The sequence below is a fragment of the Gopherus flavomarginatus genome, chromosome 15 (genome assembly GCF_025201925.1).
Source record: "Gopherus flavomarginatus isolate rGopFla2 chromosome 15, rGopFla2.mat.asm, whole genome shotgun sequence".
Classification (NCBI taxonomy): domain Eukaryota; kingdom Metazoa; phylum Chordata; order Testudines; family Testudinidae; genus Gopherus; species Gopherus flavomarginatus.
Window position 1 is genome coordinate 29,499,761 of NC_066631.1, and position 21,537 is coordinate 29,521,297.

Consider the following 21,537-nt stretch of genomic DNA (forward strand, 5'->3'; position numbering starts at 1 on the left):
CAGCTGAGATGGCTGGAAATCATGTGCTCTTGAGTGCCAACATTAAGCTTCTGACACAGGGTAACATACTAATGGCACAGCAACCAGCAGTGTTTCTAATGGAGTTAGTGCAAATTTAAAGGGTGCACTGGGCCAGGGTTTGCTTTTTAATGGAGTTTATATTCTCCTTTATTAATAGCCACCTGTTCAATGGTCTGATGCACTGAATCTGCTCTTATAACCAAGCCTCTTAGAGCACCTGTCAGCCAGTAAAGTCAGCCCACAGGGCATTTCACACCCTCCTCAGCAGTCCACTCGTCTGATTTGTTGGGTTTGGTTTTAGACAAATGATGGGCTCATGAATTAGGATCCAAAGTTCCTCTGTTAACCAGCTGCTTTCTTTGAATTACAAACGATAAGTCAGATTCCTGTGGGAACGAGTTCCCAGTGTGGGAGAAGGACTTTCAGTGTCACAAGCCATTTCAAACTCTGCCACTGCCTAGCAGCACAAAACTATTCCTCCCAGTGCAGCTCTGTGGGGGAACTGGGCTGAGGGAATGTAAATCCCCCACGTGTGTGTGGCCAGATCACCAGGCCTAACACACATTTGTGCAAAAGGTTCACAGGGCACTTCAATAGCTACAAGTGATCTTAAACTTACCTCTTGTCTGGAAAGCCACACACCCATGCAGCCCCTGGGCCCTAAGTCCATGGTAGCTAGCTAGGCTGTTACTACAGGGATGGGCCCAGTGTAAAGTGGGCATTTGGGTTTTGTTTTTTTTTTTTTTTTTTTTTTTTACTGATTCAGAGGGTAGAGCCCCCCTGCCTGAGACTCCAGCACCACTCCCTGCTGGCCTGTGAGATGTTACTCACAATATTTGATGTGTCTGCTGCTTTCTTTGGGGTGTTAATGAGATCACTTTTCTTGTTTGCTGCAGGCTTGTTGTCCAATATGTTCTTTTTGACCACCTTGAGGTCCCTGTTTTTGCCTGGAATGTACCCATGTTTCAAAGAAATGAGAATGGGATCAGCATTCTTCCCCTCAAACCACTCTTCAGCTTCCAGAGCTGCTTCAGGACCAGCCGTATCGGGATACAGGTCATCTTGGAAAAGGTCAGACTAGAAGTGAAAAGGAATTAATTAGTAACATGCTTTGGGCTGGAAGGCGCTATGTAACTTCCACTGCAGGCAGCACCTCACCTTTCGGGGGACAGTCATGATAATGGGCTCACACTTCCGCTCGTGAAGTTTGAAGAATCTTTCAAAAAGAAAAAGCACAACTTAGTGAGAGTAAATGCCAGTCGGCACATGAAAGCTGGGCTTGATTCCTGTTCACCCAAATGGATACTAGTGATCAAGGGGCGGGGGAAGAGACAGTAAAGAGAAAATGATTAAGAGGTTTCAGATGGGTTATACCCCCCCCCCCATTACACCTAGCAGTTGAAGGGGCTTTTCCAAAGGCTGGTGAAAACTAGCCAGCTTTGTGCTCCAGTGCTTCTATACCTTTAATGACTGGGTGGACTGACGGGCGAAGAGAACAGCGCATGGAAACAAGATTCTTTAGGCAGTCTCTTCAGTTTGGCCTGACGATGCTCTCAGTATGTCACAGATCGCTGCTGAGACTATGGTGATGAGCACTATACAAATATAGGCTACACGCACTGCATCTCTGGCCACCAGGCTGCTGCATTATACGCGGCCTATCTCCACACCAGTCTTCCACCTCTACTTGTATTTTGAGCTAGAAGACAACCACCAATTAAACAGTTATGGTAGGTGTCTCTTCCTTACCGTGGGATGTTTACTTGGCATGACTTTCACTGGCAGTTTTCAGCCATGTCAGCAATCTTTGGTTAAGCCAGTGCTGCTGTACTGTTCTCCAAGAGTCCGAAATTGTTTCTAATCTAAGTTTATGAAGCAGCACTGTACAGCCTGGAAGGAGATTAATGCTAGACTATCAAAGAGATATCCCTTTAATATTAACCCTGTAGTAAACCAGGCTTATGTTTGACCCAGTATAGAGCAGAACTACTTCGATGGAACACACTTGGTTTTAGCAAAGCTGATTCCGGCAGCTTGCTGTGTTAGATACTGTCCATCAGTCTGTTAGTCTCAACCCAAACACTGAAGCACTTTCAGTTCAGACCATATTATCCCTAGCAGAATATCAGCACTTGTCACAGAGAGCGAAGGGTACTACAGAAAACCTGACAGAACACGAGAGCGAGTGAGAAGTCTCTAAATCAGTCGTTATTTGTGTCACTGTCTCAGATCACACATCGAATTGAGCTTTTAAGTGCTCCCACCTCCTTCAGTTCTTGTACCAAATACATCTCTTGCTTGTGTGAGGTTGTTTTGCTTTGTACTACATGAACCTGGCTGGCGAGGCCAAGGATGTGCACCGAAAGCAGGAATATAAATGGGCTAGCCCGATTAGCTGTGTTGCTCACATCCATGTGCCAGCTGCTCAGCACTCCATTACCTGGCGATCTCACACTTGTTCACATCCAGGCCCCTCTTTGGCATGAACCCCATCCCCCTCTGCGGTTCTTTGCTGCTGAAGGTGTTGAGGTAGTGGACATATGGGGATTCATCTGTGATCTCAAAGTAGCGAATGCTGCTGTCACCCTGCAGGGAACAAAGAAGAAGGACAGTGAAAGGGGTGGTGACTATTCCATGGCCCTGGGATCCCCTCTTGGCCCTGGGATACTGTGCTTAGGAAGTGGAGGGGCTCCCTTCCTAACGAGGCCCCATGTCCTTTACACAAAAAGCAGGCTGAAGTCTGCTGTCAAGCCTCCTCCCTGAAGAGAGAAGGAATGCGTCATGCTAGTGCACAAGCCACCTCCAGCTTCTATGCAGCTGTCAAACACAATGGCAATACTATGAACACTGTGCTGCACTGGAACGTCTGCAGTCCAAAGCGGACATGAATGAGGCAGTGCTGGAGACGCGGGCAGCCACAATGTACTGGGTAGGTGAGGCAACAATGGAGAGGTTAAATTCAGGGACCAGTGGCATTTCCATTACATGGGAGGCAAAAGGAATATCTCGTAACAATCTGACCTTCAAAAAGCATCACATACAAGGAGAGAAGCATCAGAAACAATTGCCCCATGAGTAATGTACATTTTATAGTTAATTTTCTCCAGCTGAAATTTTCACTGATCATCAGGCAGCTAATGGCCTCATCTCAGCCTGCTTAGTCACTATCAGTCTACTGCTGCATTCATAGAATATCAGGGCTGGAAGGGACCTCAGGAGGTCATCTAGTCCTGCTCCCTGCTCAAAGCAGGACCAATCCCTTGATAGATTTTTACCCCTGTTCCCTAAATGGCCCCCTCAGTGATTGAGCTCACAACCCTGGGTTTAGCAGGCCAATGCTCAAACCACTGAGCTATCCCTCCCTGTCATTCAGACAGACCCATTAGCATGGCTATCACAAAACAGATGTCCAGTGTAATGAAGGTTCATCATCTCAACAGGCTCTCACAAGCAAACTGCTGCACAACCACTTCGCTCCTCTTGGAAGCTGCTCCATACCTTGCCACACAAGTAAATGATATTGGTGTCTGGGTCATAGAATGGAAGCAGCACCCCATTGCTGGTGTCCATTTCGTGCAGGGCTATTGGCTCATCCATATTTTTCTGCAAATGAGATTTGTTTCAGATCATTAGAGAACAGAAATCCCCAGTAAATTCATTAGCTAAATCTTCTGTGATTCCTACTGTTTGGGGAATGACCAACAGCAATTTCACTTCTCTGAAGGACCTTAAATTGTAGCATGCACAGTCATTGTTTGAGAGAACACTGGTTTTCTGAGGACCTGCTATCAAAAGCTGTTTTTAACTGGTCCCCCCAAACACACGCCAAGTTAAAGAAGAGATTAGAGACACAATCATGGTACTAAGTCTATTGCACAATTTAAGAAACAGACCATGTCACAGCAAGGTACCACACTGTATTGGCACATGAAAGATTTCGGATGGAAGTGGCCCTCTCGGAAGGTCTGCAGGATCTGCTTTTTGCTTTCGTCAGATTTACGTTTGGCTTGGCTGGCTTGTTCTAGGACACCACTGCTTTGCATATATTTTCTGATCTGTTCAATAATAAATGCAGCTTTGAATATTTAGCTGCTGTTATGCCTTCACTGTTCTTGGGAAGACACAGAAGACTTCCTCCAAGGAGATTATACAAGAGTCAATTTCCTTTACAGATACAAATTTGGGGCCTAAACAGGTTGGCGCTGTCCTCTGCTGTGACATGTAGCGGCAGGATTAGAGAGCTAAGGAGAAGGGGAATATAATCTCACTAATAAAATGTAACCGTTGCGGAAACTAGCAGGCTGTCTTGGCCAGTAACTTATGACAGCATTATAACTAAGGACAAGCTGGATGGCACATACAGGATTCCACAGGGCGAGCTGCCGTTCACTCATGCGGCTGAAGCCAGTGGTAAAGACGTTGCCATCAGAGAGGAAGATGGCTCTCATGGGCCGCGCTCCCTCATGGGCCCTCTCTTTCTCCTGAAATGGATTTGCAGAGAAAAACATTCAGCACTCAAGAGAAATCCTGATTCATGATGAATTAACCCAAATTCTATTTGTTGAGTTGCATAGAACCACTGCCCCAAGAAGCTGACCAGATGGTATACAGTCCTTGCCCAAAGCTCCAGGTGAAAAAATAATTACTAATATACAAAAGAAGTAGCGTCTGTTCAGTTGGTTTCTTTCAGTGCCGCCTATCATGCAGAATTACACATTCTAAAAACAAAATTAAAACGAACTGATATTTCGGCAAACTACAGCACATGCAAATAGACAGCTATGCCACTAACTCTCCCATTGCAACTATAGGTACACAATTTTGCCTGAAAATTACGCAATAAATTACCCTTGTGCAGATTTAAAAATCGGGCCCAAAACGTTGATAATTCAAGCACAAATGCTATAAAATTAGAAGGAGTGCCTCAGCACTGCTACCCTTCCTGTAACATTTCACCAGCTTTGCAAATCTCTCAACATTAAACAAAACACAAACATTGAGTTTGTCTACATGCTTTTGCTAAGCATCTCCTGCACTGACACTCCACTGCTTTTAACATACTCACAGCAACGATTTCTTGTTTCCTAGGGTCAATGACTCGGACTTTTTTGTCTTTAGAAGCTGTACAGATCAGGCTGCCATTGCGATTCCAGCTCACATTGTAAATCATGTCCAGATGCATGTCATCCAGGTTTATAAGGGCTTCACCTGTTCCCACATTCCAGATGACGACTATATTATCACAGCCTAAAGGAGAATAGTAATCAGACCTTACAGCCAACCCACAACCAGAGCACACAGGACAGTTTTCAGAGGGGTTTAAAACAGAGGATAGTTCTAAGGGAAGCCAGTTCTATTCTCAGGAAGAGGAAAACACTTGATCTATGTTCTGCTTCCATCATTAATTGTGTTACTGCAGGACGAGGAGCCCTGGTAACAGACCAAGACCCTACTGTGCTAGCAACAAAAGCAGATTCTCCAGAGTAAAGAGACCTCCCCCATACTTCATATGGTTTGCAGATGCACCATCAGTCTCAATCTGTGCAGTCACACCATGGGTAGAACATGCAGAATGTCTGCTTCCATTTTAAGGGGGTATTTAAGTCAGAAAGCTGTAAAGCAGGATAGAGCCACCCGTACCCAAGGCTCACCACCTGGGCATGTTTAAAGATGCTCGTAAGTTTTGTTTGGGATGAAGAACATTTCTCAAGGTCGGTGGCATTAAGGATGTTCTGCAGAGGCCAAGAACAGAAGGTACAATGTCTTAGTGCCTCCAGGCAGGTGCCTGATACGGAGCATTGTACAATCTGTTCCCAGAGCTTGCAATGCAAGAATGAAATAGGAAGGACTCACAGGTGTAAGCAGCTTCAGGAGAATTCACACAGAACCCTTTCTGTAGATTAATTGACTGGGGATGAACATTTGATACAAATTAATTAGCAGAATTTGAAGACCACTGGGGTAACCTGGTGGCAGAAGGTGGTTATTGAGAAGTTGGTGTCAGGCTGGAGGACACTTCTGTTTGCAGCAGCGACAACTATACAGGTCAAGTGGGTGAAAGGCCAGCAGGGTTTGCTTTCTGCTGTGGTCAGATTTATGCTTAGCTCAGCTGGCTTGTTGCATGGTTCCAGCAGGGTCAAGGCTGCCTCTAGCAACCAGGAAAGGAAACTTTCTTCTTCTTAGACACAGGAAGTGAAAAGCCACTTCTTGGTATTTTAGCTGCCACTTAGATTATTGTGCTCTGTTCTTCCCTTCCTGTGCCAGACCTTCAGTCAGGACACTTTGATAAAGAGAACAGCCCCAAAGGCTCTACAAGATCCCTCCCCCACCTCTGCGGGTCGCTCATCAGCCTGACAGCTCTCGATCTTGACCCCACCCCATTCCCAGGGTATGTCTACATCTACAATTTTGCAGCGCTGGTTGTTACAGCTGTATTAGTACAGCTGTATAGGGCCAGCGCTGCAGAGTGGCCACACTTACAGCAACCAGCGCTGCAAGTGGTGTTAGATGTGGCCACACTGCAGCGCTGTTGGGCGGCTTCAAGGGAGGTTCGGGGAACGCGAGAGCAAACCGGGGAAGGAGACCAGCTTCGCCGCGGTTTGCTCTCGTGTTCCCCGAACCCCGAGCAAGCAGGTCTCCTTCCCTGTGCTTTGCTCTCGCGTTCCCCGAACCCCGAGCAAGCAGGTCTCCTTCCCTGCGGTTTGCAGGGGGGTTCGGGGAACGCGAGAGCAAACCGCAGGGAAGGAGACCTGCTTGCTCGGGGATTCGGGGAACGCGAGAGCAAACCGCAGGGAAGGAGACCTGCTTGCTCGGGGGTTTGGGGAACGCCAGAGCAAACCGGGGAAGGAGACCAGCTTCGCCGCGGTTTGCTCTCGCGTTCCCCGAACCCCCCTGCAAACCGCAGGGAAGGAGACCTGCTTGCACGGGGGTTCGGGGAACGCGAGAGCAAACCGGGGAAGGAGACCTGCTTGATTACCAGAGGCTTCCTCAGGTATGCTGGGATACCTGCTTATTCCACGGAGGTCAAGAAAAGCACTGGTAAGTGTCTACACTTGATTACCAGCGCTGGATCACCAGCGCTGGATCCTCTACACCCGAGACAAAACGGGAGTACAGCCAGCGCTGCAAACAGGGAGTTGCAGCGCTGGTGATGCCCTGCAGATGTGTACACCTCCTAAGTTGCAGCGCTGTAACCCCCTCACCAGCGCTGCAACTTTGTGATGTAGACAAGCCCCCAGTTTCCATATGGCCCAGGTGAGCAGTAAGGGGCTAGCAAGAATGGAGACTTTCACACAGCAGCGCCATTCCACACAGGCACTAATACTCAGCAAAAGCACAGCACTTGTCATCTTCAAAGCACTTCATAAGCCTCCCACCAGCCATCCAGTGGTCAGATCCCAGGTTTGGTGGTGGTGGATGTAGTGTTCTGAAATTCTAAATTAATCTGTGTCATACCAGCCCGTCTGCCCTGTGCTCATCCTGCTTTCCCCACCTACTCCTGGCTTGGCATTCTGCCTCTTACCCCAGTACCCCTCCTCTACTATAAACACTGCACTGCTAGAACAGCGGAGCCCTTTCCAAGCCCAGCGAGCCACCCCCTGTTCATGCACTATGGATCCCGGAATAACCCGATTGTGCCCTCGAACTCCCAGTGTGGCAGTGCACAAAGAATCGGTACATGGGCAGTAAATCAAGCCCAGAATGTCCTGACCACCCCTAATATGGCACCCGGGCAAAGCTCAGCAAGGGGAGACGTTAAGATAGGCACCTTCATAAACCATCCTTTCCCTCACTGATATGCATTCCCACCCCCAAACCCAAGCAAGACATACAACCCTGGACCAAACAGCCACACACTCCCTGTTCCCGCCTTCAAGATATACATCCCCTGCCCAGCTAGGAAAATCCACCCAGCTCCCACCCTCGTATTCTGGAGCCACCCAAAAGATGTTCCAGATTTGTTTCATCACCAAAGACATGGTCACACTAATATCCTCCCTGCTAGCTGGTCTCCACTGCAGCTGGAAGAGCTGGAGGTGCCGGTTACACTGCTCTGCATGCCAGACTGAAAGGCGGAACACTGGGCCTAGCGCAGCCATCCAGTGAATTAAGAATCCGGTTCCTGGGATTCGCAGCTGCTTCCAGCAATGCCCCAGACCTCCTGGGATCCTGTCTCTTTAAAATTTCTTTAGTGCAGAGAATGATTGACAAAGGAGTCGGCCAGCACTTCCTGATCTGATCATACACTAAAAAGTAACTAGGGTAGGAAGCAGCAGAGGAGAGGAAAACAGTAGCTGAAGCCAGCCTGGGGCCAGCAAATCCTCAGGGAACTGAGCACCAAGGCTCCCAACGCCCCACCTGCAGACAGCCAAGTTTTGCCAAGGCAAAGAGCGTGCCAGGAGAGGAACTCCCCAGCTCCACCTCCTCCTCCCCTAGCCTGCAGAGAGGGCAGGCTCGGCAGCAGTGCACAGGGAGAGTCTGTGCCTTCATGACTGCACAGCCTGCCTGGAGTTTGTGTCTCAGCTGATGAGAAGCTGGAGCAGCAGGAAGGGAAGCGAAGCGGCCTGGCTCAGCCCAGGCTTGGTAAGGCAGAGAAATGCACCCTGAGAAGATAATGGGAGAGACCCACGGCTGGTACTGGCTACCAGGGAAAGTTACGGACTGACTCTGACTCAGAGCACCGATTGCTGACTGAGACCTCCTGGGGCTCCGGATTACAGCAACCCAAGGCACTAGGGAGGGGCCCCCAGCTGGGGGGAGACAGACATAGCCATGGCTGTATCATGAACTGTTACACGTGGGCTCTGGTTGCTGTTATTAAAAGGAAAGAGGAATCACCCTGCCCACTTTGTGACTGCACCGCTGCAGACTGCGCCTTGACAGGAGCCAGTGCACAGAGAGCCTGGGTTCCGCAATACGACACTGGTGCAAGTAACCAATGTGCGAAGCGTGTGGCCTGGCAAGCACAGGACTGGGAGCCAGCAATTTCTAACCTGTAACCCCAGCTGTGTCACCAAAGCACTCAGAGGCCTTGCACACTGGCTAAGTATGGACATGTGACCTACCTCACAGGGCCGTCATGAGAACTAGCTCACGTTTGTGAAGGGCGCTGAGGAAAAGCACTAGGTAAGTGCTGAGAACTTCTAGAGGAGGAAAAAAGGCTTTAAACAGACGGCCATTCCAGCCAGCATAGGTTTGGTAATTGCAGCAACTTCAGCTCACACAGTTTTGGACCTTCTTCAAATCCAAAACTCGAGACACAACTAAGTGACTTTTGCTCAGCTTTGCTGCATCACCTATGGGCAAGAAGGGTTTAATTGGAGAGGGGACAAGTGGATGGCACTGAACAGGGACTCTGCTACTAAGGAGACAAGGGTCACATAAGAGAAAGACTGAATCACCCCCTCTCTCTAGTGGAGGAATAAGGAGAGAAGAGAAGGTCCCGGAGTCAACTGGATGAATTTGATGGATGTGTTTCTTTGAGGCATTCTGAGGGTTAAGAGGTTTCACACTTGGGGTGCAGGGGTTTTAGAGCATTGGTCGCACTTTGCACTTCTGTGGGCTGAACTTCGAGAGGGGATGAAGCAGGAAGAGGAGGAGGTGGTCGTGAGGATAGAGGAGGAAGAGGTTGGTAACGCAGGAGCGCGGAGAGGTGCAGTGCCCGCCCACACACACCATGGCAGGGGAGTGAGATTTTCTGAGGTGTGGGAGTACTTCCACCTTGCCCCACCCCGGACTGGTCACCACCCCAGCCAATACGCTGCCTGCAGGCTCTGTGGCCGACAGGTCAGCCGTGGTCCAGGGCTGAACGTTGGGACCACCGCTCTGTGGAAACACCTGAGGAGCATGCACAGAGAGGCGCTGGAGAAGAGTGGGCACAGGCAGGTCAACCAATGCCCAGTGGCGCACTTGCCTGTGGTACAGCACCAGCCAGTCGCAGAGGGGGAATGGGCTCACCTCATGGAGCAGATGGGAGCGCTGGCTCTGCGTGCCAGCCAGCGGGAGAGGGAAGTGGAGAAGAGGGAGAAGGCCGTGGAACGCAGGGCAAGGGCTGTGGAGCGGCGCGAGAGGGCCGTGGAGCGGCGCGAAAGGGCCGTGGAAGAGGAGGAGAAATCTCTGACAGAGAGGATGCTGAAGATGAAGGCTGAGGAGGTTCAGGTGCGGCTGAAAGGCACATGCGAGAGGGAAAGTGCCCTGGCCTCAGCTGCTGCTCTCCCCATGCATTTTGTGTAGGAATACTTGGGTTGTGAGACTAAGAACACCACCCAGGCAGGTGACTGAGGCAACATTTTAAGACCTGGAGTGAACTGTCTTGACTATGTTCCAGCCCTCTGAGCTGCGAAACAGAACCACCAATCTCCCTGATTCCCTTCAGCCTCGGACAGCCTCCTTCTGAAACAAAAGGCACGGATCTTGCATGTTCAAAGCTGGGCCAAACAATTATATGGCTCCTGGTTTCTGACACTGAGGAATACGGAGCTCCACCAGGCACACGCAGTCTCAACAAGAGCCCCGCACAAGCAATGCTGCGGGTGGACTCCGCCAGTCATGGCCCTAGCAGGCCTACGATGTGGTCAGTCAAACCTCTCGTTATGAGACCAGTTTGAAACCAAACCGAAGTCTCAGAAGACACCTGCCTATGCATAGGGCACAGAGGATCTGACGACACAGGAAAGATTCCAGTGAAACTCTGCTAGTTTTCATTACTAGGCTCAAAACCAACCTAGCCAAGTTTCACACAGTTTCCGGTGATGCAATGAAGTCCTCACACCACTTTTACTGATATTGACTTGGGACCACAAAAATATTTCTTCATCTTGTTTTCTTAAGCATGCCTATCACAGAATGTAATTGTAACAGAAGTTAAAAGAATCCCATTGGATGGACTGTGCAAATAGAGGGGACAGTAAGTACTGAAAATGACAGTTTGTGAAAAGACTCTCCAAACACATGCAGGTACCATTCAGATGGACATGCAAGACTGTTTGGCTAGTCTCATACAGGGACTTTGGCTTTGTCTACATGGGAAAGTTATATCAATTTAGCCAAATTGATATGGCATCCTTAAGACAAAATAAGCATCTTCCCAAGGGGGCTGAACAGATTTCACTAAATCAGTGCAGTTCTCGTGCAGATAAGGCCTTTGGCCGGGGTAGTCAATAAGTGGACCGTAGGCCAAATCCCGACCAGATGCTTTTCGGCAGACTGCGCAGGCTGAAACTGGAGCCGCATCCACTCCCCTGCACAGGGTCCCCAAGCACAGAGCTGGTGACCACAGTGTTCCCCTGGGCGGTTGCTTGTGCAGCCTCAGCCCCACCAGCAGCAGTGCAGGGATGGGGCAGGGGGGTGAGTGGCAACATTTGGGAGGGGATGTCTGCACCCCCCCCCCCCACACACACAGTCTAATATGTCTCCGCTATGCCATGCCCCTCCAATCAGGAAGCGATGGGAGTGGAATGTGCTCATTCTGCAGCCCAGAGGGCAGCACTGTCTCGGCCCTAATTCAAATTCTTCTCTGTGTTTCCTGGAGACAGTGGGGTTGGCTGGGCCATGGAGTTGCAATTTGTGGGCCTCGGGCCCTACCTGGCAACCCAGCTGGTAAGTGCCTGAAAGGATCCTGCAGCACCCATTTGTGCCGGGGCACCAAGCACAGCGCACGCACACACCCCTACACCCCAGGTGCTCCCCAGAGCCTCCCACCCTGGTTTTGTCTCCTCCCCACCCCGTGTTTCAGGGCCAGTCCCCAGAGCCCTCTCCAGCCTCCCACCTCCCCCCCCAACACACACACACACACCCCAACCAGCCTCTTTCCCTTCCCAGTCTGTCTTCAGTCACCCACTACTGCCACATCCTGGCCTCCCCAGGCCTGCTCTCTGGAGTCTCCTTGGTCCCTCCCACTATCTAGAGCCTCCTTTCTACCCCCCCATTACCCCAGTCTCCGCTAGGGCCTTTCACTGCTAGCTGGATCATAGTCCAATAGCTTCACCTCCTGGCTCCGAGCTCAGAAGTACTCACAAACATTCACACCTTGTTTCGCTGTCCAGATCCCAGCCCATATCCATTCCTCTTCCACCTGCCCCCATCTCTGCGACTTGGCTTAACTGAGGACACAGAGGAACGTTGCTGGGGGAGGAAAGCAGCAGCAACACCAGGTGGCTCAGACCAGCCCCTGCATCCAGTTTTCAGTTTAGGGAAAGAAGGTCACTCTACTCTCCAGGAAGGGACCTGGGTGGGGGTCTGGACCTTGACTATACCTTGACCAAAAAATAATTGATTACCCCTGCCTTAGGTGCTGTCCACATGGGAACAAAACCCTAGCAGCTACACATCTGAAGCAGGGTCCTGCCAGAACCTTACATGATCACATTGTAGCTAGCTACAGCTAGTTTTCAATACTGTTCTCACCAGTATGCAGAGGTACTTGCTTTCCTGGGTATCCCCGCTAGCAGACACCTAAGTTGCAGACCCAGTACCCTCCCAGGTTTCCATCATAGGTTATTCACATAGTTATACACTGTACTGACCGTGAAAACCATGATAAGACTAACAGTATTTGAAAATTGTTGCCAACACTGTTGTAAACTTCTGCTAACGTGGACAGGACCAAAGATGGAACTGGACGGAGGGAGGAGGCCTGCAATATGTATTTGACACCTCTTCTTTGATACCTTGGATTATCAGTGAGAGAACACCACCCCCATTTGTTATTTTCTGTTAATATATAAGAAACTGACCTGGAAAAGAGAAACATTTACACTTTTGTTAAAAGCAAGTGAGGGGGCGGTGGGGAAGAGGGTGAATTGTTGAATAGCTGAACCTGAAATGGTGGTTATACTTGCTTATCAATAAAGTCTGGAATGGTTTAAATGCAACTGTTTCCTGCAGACGTATTTCCTAGGTCTCATTTCTGCAAATCAGAGAGGGCAAGCACTCAGCACAGAATGGGAGAAAAAAAATTTTCTGCATTAGCAGAAAAAAAAAGCAGTATTGTTCTGTTTATACTGCATCTAGGATGATGGGGTCCGTGACTGGTAATCTGTTAAAACAAGAACAGTATCCTAATTGACCCAGCCCTACAGACCAAAGGAACTCAGGAAAGGGTCAGCAATTCCCCTCCGAATTACCTGGTGTACGAACGAAACGTAGGCAAGAGTAATTCATTCCCCCCCCCGTAACGCTTAAACATCATACCTGCACTGAGCAGCACATTGCGTGCAGTTGGATGCCAAGCAACGATGCCAACTCTTTTTGAATGGCCTTCTAAAACTACCACAGGCTCCGTCAAGGAGAGAGTGAGTCCGTTCTCTGGGATCTGCCATACCTGCAAAGGGGTAGGTAAAAATGATTACCGAAGGGCCATCAACTTTAAAGGACACACCAGTCATTCCGTATGTGCTGTACCATTAACAGAAGTCCAAATTCACCCCTCTTGATCTGGGCTGAAAGGCAGGAAAGCGAGGAACTCATTTATGGTCCCAAATAAGTCTCTGCCATGACTGGGCTGCTTGGAACATACCTCTGTAGATCAGTGTCTCGAGGGCACACAATTTGGCCAGTGATATTTTTAATCCACATCTTCCCCATTTCCTCGTCCAAGGAGACACCTCATTTAAGACACACTCCTAAATAAACTGATTCAAATAAATTCTCTTGCATCTCAAACTGCATCTGAATAAACGGATCCATTTCCTAACTGCATTTTTTCTTGTTGGGAAGAACAGGCAGCCATCTTAGGGTTGGGGTTCCCTAGTTTTAAGGAAGTGGCTGTACTTGGATTAAGAATGCTCACAGTGGCTTCTTTGTTAAAATTCAAGGTCTGATTTCTGTCATTGGTTATATGGGGAGTGCAGTTAGGTGCTGGTGGAGAGTAGAGAGGTGCAGGTCGGGACACAAGGAGTCGGCAACCTTTCAGAAGTGGTGAGCCGAGTCTTCATTTATTCACTCTTATTTAAAGGTTTCGCGTGCCAGTCATACATTTTAACATTTTTGGAAGGTCTCTTTCTACAAGTCTATAACACATAACTAAACTATTGTTGTATGTAAAGTAAATAAGATTTTAAAAATGTTGAAGCAGCTTCATTTAAAATTAAATTAAAATGCAGAGCCTCCCCGACCGGTCGCCAGGACCCGGACAGCTTGAGTGCCACTGAAAATCAGCTCACGTATAGGTTGCCTACCCCTGTTCTACACGAAGAACTGCCAATTCACTCCACTTCCAATCTGCAGCACCACATTTGTGTGCTAGAGGTGTAGCAAGATGTCTCCAGGCAGCTGGAGAACTCAGTCTGAAGGAGGAAACACCAGAGATCATGAAATCCCAAACACTAAGAATCATGTCTCTTTGGAATTTTAAGTGAGGAGGCAGGACGGGGCATTTAATAAAGGTGGTTCCGTGATTCATCAGTGTTTTTCATTTCTCAACCAAATCTGACCTACATATAACAAAACAAACTATAACTGCCCACCAACAGATGGCAGCATAACCGCAAATTGCTTCAACCTTCTATTGTTTGCTTTTTTGGAAGGATTGACTAAGGATTGTCAGATTCTGCCCACAATACTCAAGCAAGCTGTCAAAGTCAAGCCCAATCAGCCAGAATGAGATGTGATTCAAATGGATTTTGGAAATAAAACGGGGGTGGTAGATACACACAGCGGGGCCAGCATGGATTTTAGCACTAATCCCAATTTCTCCACTCCAACAGAGCATGGACACTGTAACCAAAAAAACCAAAACCAACCAACCAACACTCACAACTTCGAGACACACAGATGCTCAAAGCAAATCAGGTTACCTCAAAATAACCCCAAATTGATTTTCACTGTTCACTGATGCAGCTTCCTGAATGAGGTCTCTGCCCTGTAAAGATCACTGGACATCCTTGCTTTGCCATCAGTCACTGCTAGCTAGGTATAACTGTTTGCCAGGTTAAACATTCAAGCCTTGATAGTAACTTGAATTACTCAGAGTGTTTAAATCTTGTTTTCTCCTTTATCTGGTTCATTCCACCACTGAAACTGTGCTAGCAGCAACTGTGGTATTTAAACATGGCTTTTGTTAGTAACCACCGTGTTTAACCAGGTTACAAAACTGTGCATACATACCCGTTCACTCTGCAAAGACTGGCTCCCATTCTATTCATTTTGAAGTCAACAGGAGTTTTGCCACTGATTTCAACAAGAACCGCAGCTAGACCACTGTGTTAGAGGATCACGTCAGCTATATAACAAGATTCTCAGAATGTCACTGTGTCACTCTAAAGCCTAAAATGTCTGTTGTGTCAGTGTGACACAATGGAAACAGCTACAAGCATGGCAGAGAGCTCTTTGTGTTCAGAATATTATCAGGTTCAATCACAGGATTTCAGTCTGTTACCATCCAATTTTTAAATTCTTGGCCATTTTTACTTTACAAATTACACCCACACATGTACAGCTGCAGCAAGGCATCTATCTTCCGTTCCAAGAGTCCCAGACCACTGTGATCAGAATTAACTCAGCCGCTCACTAACCCTTCTCTGCAGCTACTTTGCATGCAACAATCCATTGGTTGCGTGAGGGAGACTGCACAGATGGCGGATTATTTGGCCCAATTGCACCCATCACCAAGTCCTTGCCTGAAGTTCCAGCAGCAACAAGAGCATTTAGAAACCCCACTACACCTCTAGTTTGGTTTAAATTGTTCTGGGAAAAAAATTCCTTGGTGAATTTTAGAAAATCATTTGCTACTGGTCTGGAGAGCTCAAGTATCAGGTGTAAACCGGGGTTACCCACAGAAAATACCAGTGAAACAAATTAAAAAGCTACAGAAAACAAATGCTGAAACTGGGAGAACTATTGGGGAGGGGCGGGGGCAAGAGGCCACACGCATTTCACAGCAGTTGTCGAGCACTGTAATCTTTTGCAAATTGCAAAATCTACTGATCTAATAATCCTGCTTGGTATTGCAAAACACAGGGAAAGCAAAAGGTCAGACTGTGCTCCAGAGTGAACTGGCCAACTCATTCCAGTGCAGGGCGGGGCGTCTCTGTGTGGGATGAAATCAGATGTGGGGCAAGTTAAGTAGCTTCCAGTTTGCTCACAGGATCTAGCCTGCTAAAGGCGCAGACATGAGACACATTGAGACATGGGACAATCGCCCAGAATGAGGCACACAAAGGAGAGCTGAAAATGTTGAGAGAGTCATTGCTTTGACATCAGTTGTCTCTTCTACCAGTTGCATTTCCTAAACTGGCATTCCTGCATCAACTTTCAGTACAGGAAGCGAAGCAGCACCAGGAAGTTTGCTCTTCAGAAGAAAAGCAGGAGAGAGGTTTCTTGCACTAAAAGCACACGAGAATAAGCATAGTTCCACCATTTTTCAGTGGTAGCTTTCCTTTATACTCTTAAAGGAGTATCAATAACTGACTATTTTCCCCTGTCCCCTAAATTAGTGAACAGAAACTCAGTTTCTAGAAGTGACAGATTTATAACCACAAACATTTCAGGGGTGATAGACTGAGAGAAATTGTTATATACGGTGGCTGAAGTAAAAGGAGCAAATCAGGAGGTCTGGGTTCTAAGCCCCAGCTCTGCTAATGATTGCATCACCTTGGGGAGATCACTGTCTTTCTGTGCCTCAATTTCCCCATCTGTGACATGAGGAAACTATTTCCCTACCTCATTGGGGGAGGGGGGGGGTTTACTGTCATATTTAGATTCTTGTACTATGCCCATCACCACAGGATCTGAGGGATTAATTCATTGTTTGAGGTGCTTGGATACTATGGTAATTAAAGGCCACAAAAATACTAACAGAACTATACTTGTGCGTCTTTGGCATTATTTCTAGCATGGTGCTTCCAGCTAAGCTACCTGGTGCCTCCAGTTACGGCAAGAGCTCTAGTTTAATTTTTAAACACACCCAATGGTCAATAATTTAATAAAATTATTTACCATATCAACTTCTATGGGCCAGTGCATGAAAACAAACTACCAGTTCACCTTATTTAAAAGGCTGCTCGCTTATGCCAGAATTAATTCCTCCCATCTGAGAAAAGCCATTTGATATCTTCTATAAGTCCTTCCATAATAAACATTTTCCAGCTGAATACAAAACCTGCAGTACATTACAGTCATTCACAAGGTTCCTAAGCATGAATATTTAAGTAGTTCCTCATTTGCTGGCACAAGAGAATCATTCTTCAAAGGAAACATCCAACATATCTGCATAGCACAGCACTTTAAAGGAAGTCTCTCTGAAAGCAATTCAGAGAGGAAAGGATGGAACTGCTCATCTCATTCTTCTGTCAGAGAGCAGAAAATGAAGGTAACTTACTAGAAAAACAGTAGATCCACATTGCAGGATAGCATTTCCTCAGATCTCAGTTAGATTGAGGTTCATTATAATCAGCACTATACAAACAGAGAATAAAGGATGGGCCCTGCTCTTTAGAATTTATAGTCTCAGTATTAAAAAGGAGATATGTCATTCCGTGTGATTATTCACATGCCAGTATGAGCTAGATGGGCTTCATTTGCCACATGGCTGACTTGCAGGGAGTCTTTTAGCACCACACCCTAATAAATATCAGTGATCAGAGGAGGGACTTAGGCTGGTCTTTGCCACTGATGCTCTTTTTCCAACACAGAATCTTCTAAATGAAGGGCTGGAAGGGACCTCAAGAAGTCATCAAGTAAACCCAGATCATCCCTGACAGGGGTTTGTCCAACCTGTTCTTAAAAACCTCCAGTGATGAGGATTCTACAGCCTCCCTTGGAAGCCTGTTCCCAAGCTTAACTTGCCTGAATGTAAACCTTCTTGGCTGCAGAATAAGCCCATTATTTCTTTGTCCTGCTTTCACTGGACATGGAGAACAACTGATCACTATCTTCTAAATAGCAGTTAACATATCTGAAGAGCATTATCAGGTCCCCCACTCTGCATTCTTTTCTCAAGTCTAAACATGTCCAATTTTTTTATCCTTTCCTCACAGGTCCAGTTTTCTAAACCTTTTATCCAATTTGTCCACATCTTTCCTAGAGTGTGGCACCCAGAATTGGACACAGAACTCCTGCCGAGGCCTCACCAGGGCCGAGCAGAGTGGGACAATTACCTCCTGTGTTCTACAAACAACACTCGTGTTAATACACCTCAGAATATTAGCCTTTTTTCACAACTGCATCACACTGTTGACCCATTCAATTTGTGATCCACTATCACCCCAGATCCTTTTCAGCAGTACCACCACTGAGGTAGTTATTCCCCATTTTGTAGTTGGGCCTTTGTTTTTTCTTTCTTAAGTGAAGTACTTTGCATCTCTAGTTACTGAATTTCAGCCTCTTGATTTCAAATCAATTCTCCAATTTGTCAAGGTCATTTTGAATTTTAATCCTGTCCTCCAAAGCACTTGCAACCCTTCCCAGCATGGTGTCATCCACACATTTTATAAGCATATTCCCCACATTAGCCAAGTTATTAATGAAAATATTGACTAGACTCAGACCTAGGACTGATCCCTGCAGGACCCCACTAGATAAGCCCTCCCAGTCTGACAGCAAACAATTGATCTAGATGAACTACTCCTTGAGTGTGGTCTTTCAACAAGTTGTGCAGCCACCTTATAATAATTTCATCTAGACCACATTTCCTAGTTTACTAATGAGAATGTCATATGGGACTGTCTCAAAACTCTTATTAAAATTAAGATATATCACGTCTACTGCTTCCCCCATCCACTAGGCCAGTAACTATCAGATAAAGAAGGAAATTAGGTTGGTTCGGCACAATTTGTTTTTGTGTCATGGGGCCACAAAGAAGAATGTTCTTCCAATATAGTAAGGACCTATTTCAATAGATTAGAGACAGGCATGTGAATTTTTCCTGTTCTCATTTCTTTGCACCCAAAGCAAAGACACTAATGGTGTGTGTTTACACAGGCTAGTGCATCCATGTTAATAAAGGTTTTGCAGGGATGAGCTGGCCTAAAGCTTGATCATTTTCATACTAATTTTTGGTAGAAAAATCCACACTGAGTGGATGTTTTCAGAGAACTATCCACAGTGACTCCAAGATCTCTTTGAGTGGTAACAGCTAATTTAGACCCCATCATTTTATATGTATAGTTGGGATGATGTTTCCCAATGTGCATTACCTTTGCTTTCTTCAACGTTGAATTTAATCTGCCATTTTGTTGCTCATTCACCCAATTTTGAGAAATCTTTTTGTTGCTCTTCGCAGTCTGCCTGGGACTTAACTATCTTGAGTAGTTTTGTATCATCTGCAAATTTCGCCACCTCACTATTTACCCCTTTTTCCGGATCATTTATGAGCACATTGAATAGGACTGGTCCCAGTATAGGCCACTGGGGGACACTACTATTTACCTCTCTCCATTCTGAAAACAGATCATTTACTCCTACCCTTTGATCCCTATCTTTTAACCAGTTATCAGTTCAGGAGAGAACCTTCCCTCTTATCCCATGACAGCTTACTCTGCCTAAGAGCCTTTGGTGAGGGTCCTTGTCAAAGGCTTTCTGAAAATCTAAATATTATATCCACTGGATCCCCTTTGTCCACAAGCTTGTTCACCCCTCAAAAAATTCTAGTAGATTGGTGAGACACGATTTCCCTTTACAAAAACCATGTTGACTATCCCCAAAAAATTCATCTATGTGTCTGATAATTTTGTTCTTTACTATAGTTTCAACCAGTTCTCCCAGTACTGAAGTCAGGCGTAACAACCTGTAACTGCTAGGGTCACCAGTGGAGCCCTTTTTAAAATTGAGGTCATATTAGGTATTCTCCTCAAGTCATTTGGTACAGAAGCTGATTTAAACAATAGGTTACAGACTACAGTTAGCAGTCCTGCAATTTCACATCTGAGTTCCTTCAGAACTCTTGGGTGAATACAGATCTGCTGCATCTTACGCGCATTTAACATGCACGATTTCAGCTCTGCGCGGTCGGGGGAGGTGGGGAGGGGGAAAGGAGAAAAATTATTTTAATACCGTACCTGTAGTGTGGGCGATTCCGTCCCCCATTACACTCAATGTAAATTTTGACTATACGTGATTTTCACTTTACGCGCTGACTGTGAAACGTAAGCCCAGCGTAAGATATGGCAGACCTGTACTTATTGCTATTTAGTTTATCAATTTGTTCCAAGACCTCCTCTAATGACCCCTCAATCTGGGACAGTTCCTCAGATTTGTTGCCTAAAGCGAACGGCTCAGGTTTGGACATCTCCTTTACATCCTCAACTGTGAGGGTAGATGGAAAAAATTCATTTAGTTTCTCCGCAATGGCCTTATCATCCTTGAGTGCTCCTTCAGCACCTTGATCGCCCAGTGGCACCACTGGATGTTTAGCAGCTTCCTGCTTCTGATGTACTTCACAGGTTTTTTTGCTATTACTTTGAGTCTTTGGCTCGCTGTTCTTCAAGTTCTTTTTTCGCCTTCCTACTTCCATTTTTACACTTCATCTGCCAGAGTTTACGCTCCTTTTTATTTTCCTCACTAGGATTTAACTTCCACTTTTTAAAGGATGCCGTTTCCCCCCCTCTTACTGCTTCTTTTACTTTGTTTAGCCGTGGAGGCTTCTTTGGTTCTCTTACTATGGTTTTTTAATTTGGGATGTACATCTAAGTTGAGCCTCTATTATGGTGTCTTTAAAAAGTTTCCATGCGGCTTGCAGGGACTTTATTTTCGGCGCTGTGCCTTTTAATTTCTGTTTCACTAACCTCATTTTTGTGTAGGTCTCCTTTCTGAAATTAAATGTTACAGTGTTGGGCTGCTGTGGTGTTTTCCCAACCACACGGATGTTAAAATTTAATAATATTATGGTCACTATTACCAAGCAGTCCAGCTATATTCACTTCTTGGACCTGATCCTGTGCTCCACTTAGAACTAAATCAAGAATTGCCTCTCCTCCTGGGGACTTCAGGACTAGCTGTTCCAAGAAGCAGTCTTTTAAGGTGTCAAGAAATTTTCTCTCTGCATCCCTTCCTGAGGTGACACATACACAGCCAATATGGGATAGTTGAAATCCCCCATTATTAAGGGGTTTTTTTGTGTGTTAATGGCTTCTCTAATCCCCCTGAGACTTTCACAGAAAGAATATAGTAGAACTGGAAACAGTTCAGAGAAATGCCATGAAGATGATCAAGGGTATGGAAAGAGGTGACTAATGGGGGATCTGATAAAGGGTCTCCAATATCATGAATGGTATAGGAACAAGTTATGAGAGAAGTGTTATTTACCTTTTCCCCACAATACAAAAGCCAGGGATCACCCACAGAGGTAGCAGGGTTAATACACACAAGAGGAAGTACTTTTTTTAAAAGAACATACAACTAACCTGTGGAACTCATTGCCATAGCATGTTGTGATGGCCAAAGCGTAACTGGGTTCAAAAAAGAACTGTGCAAGTTCAAGGAGGATAGGTCCATCAATGACTATTAGTCAAGATACCTAGGGATGCAACCCCATATCTCTGACTACCAGAAGCCAGGAGTGGGTGGATCACTCCATTACTG

At 46.6% G+C, this 21,537-nt stretch overlaps 2 protein-coding genes across 5 annotated transcripts in view; one reads left to right on the plus strand and one right to left on the minus strand.

Annotated features, from left to right (window-relative positions):
• CORO1C (coronin 1C) overlaps positions 1-21,537 on the minus strand; it is a 77,970-nt gene that overhangs the window by 1,316 nt on the left and 55,117 nt on the right. For all 4 annotated transcript variants that reach the window (XM_050924205.1, XM_050924206.1, XM_050924208.1 and 1 more), the window contains 7 exons: positions 13,213-13,342; positions 5,087-5,268; positions 4,383-4,502; positions 3,520-3,624; positions 2,462-2,607; positions 1,180-1,237; positions 853-1,098 (listed from right to left, as the gene is read on the minus strand). In XM_050924205.1, the coding sequence (XP_050780162.1) occupies positions 853-1,098; positions 1,180-1,237; positions 2,462-2,607; positions 3,520-3,624; positions 4,383-4,502; positions 5,087-5,268; positions 13,213-13,342 (987 nt within the window). The remainder of the gene's footprint in view (positions 1-852; positions 1,099-1,179; positions 1,238-2,461; positions 2,608-3,519; positions 3,625-4,382; positions 4,503-5,086; positions 5,269-13,212; positions 13,343-21,537) is intronic.
• LOC127034881 (zinc finger BED domain-containing protein 2-like) lies at positions 7,459-11,797 on the plus strand. The gene has a single exon (XM_050924233.1). It carries the CDS (start codon positions 9,601-9,603, stop codon positions 10,252-10,254), a length of 654 nt encoding a protein of 217 aa, XP_050780190.1. The 5' UTR covers positions 7,459-9,600; the 3' UTR covers positions 10,255-11,797.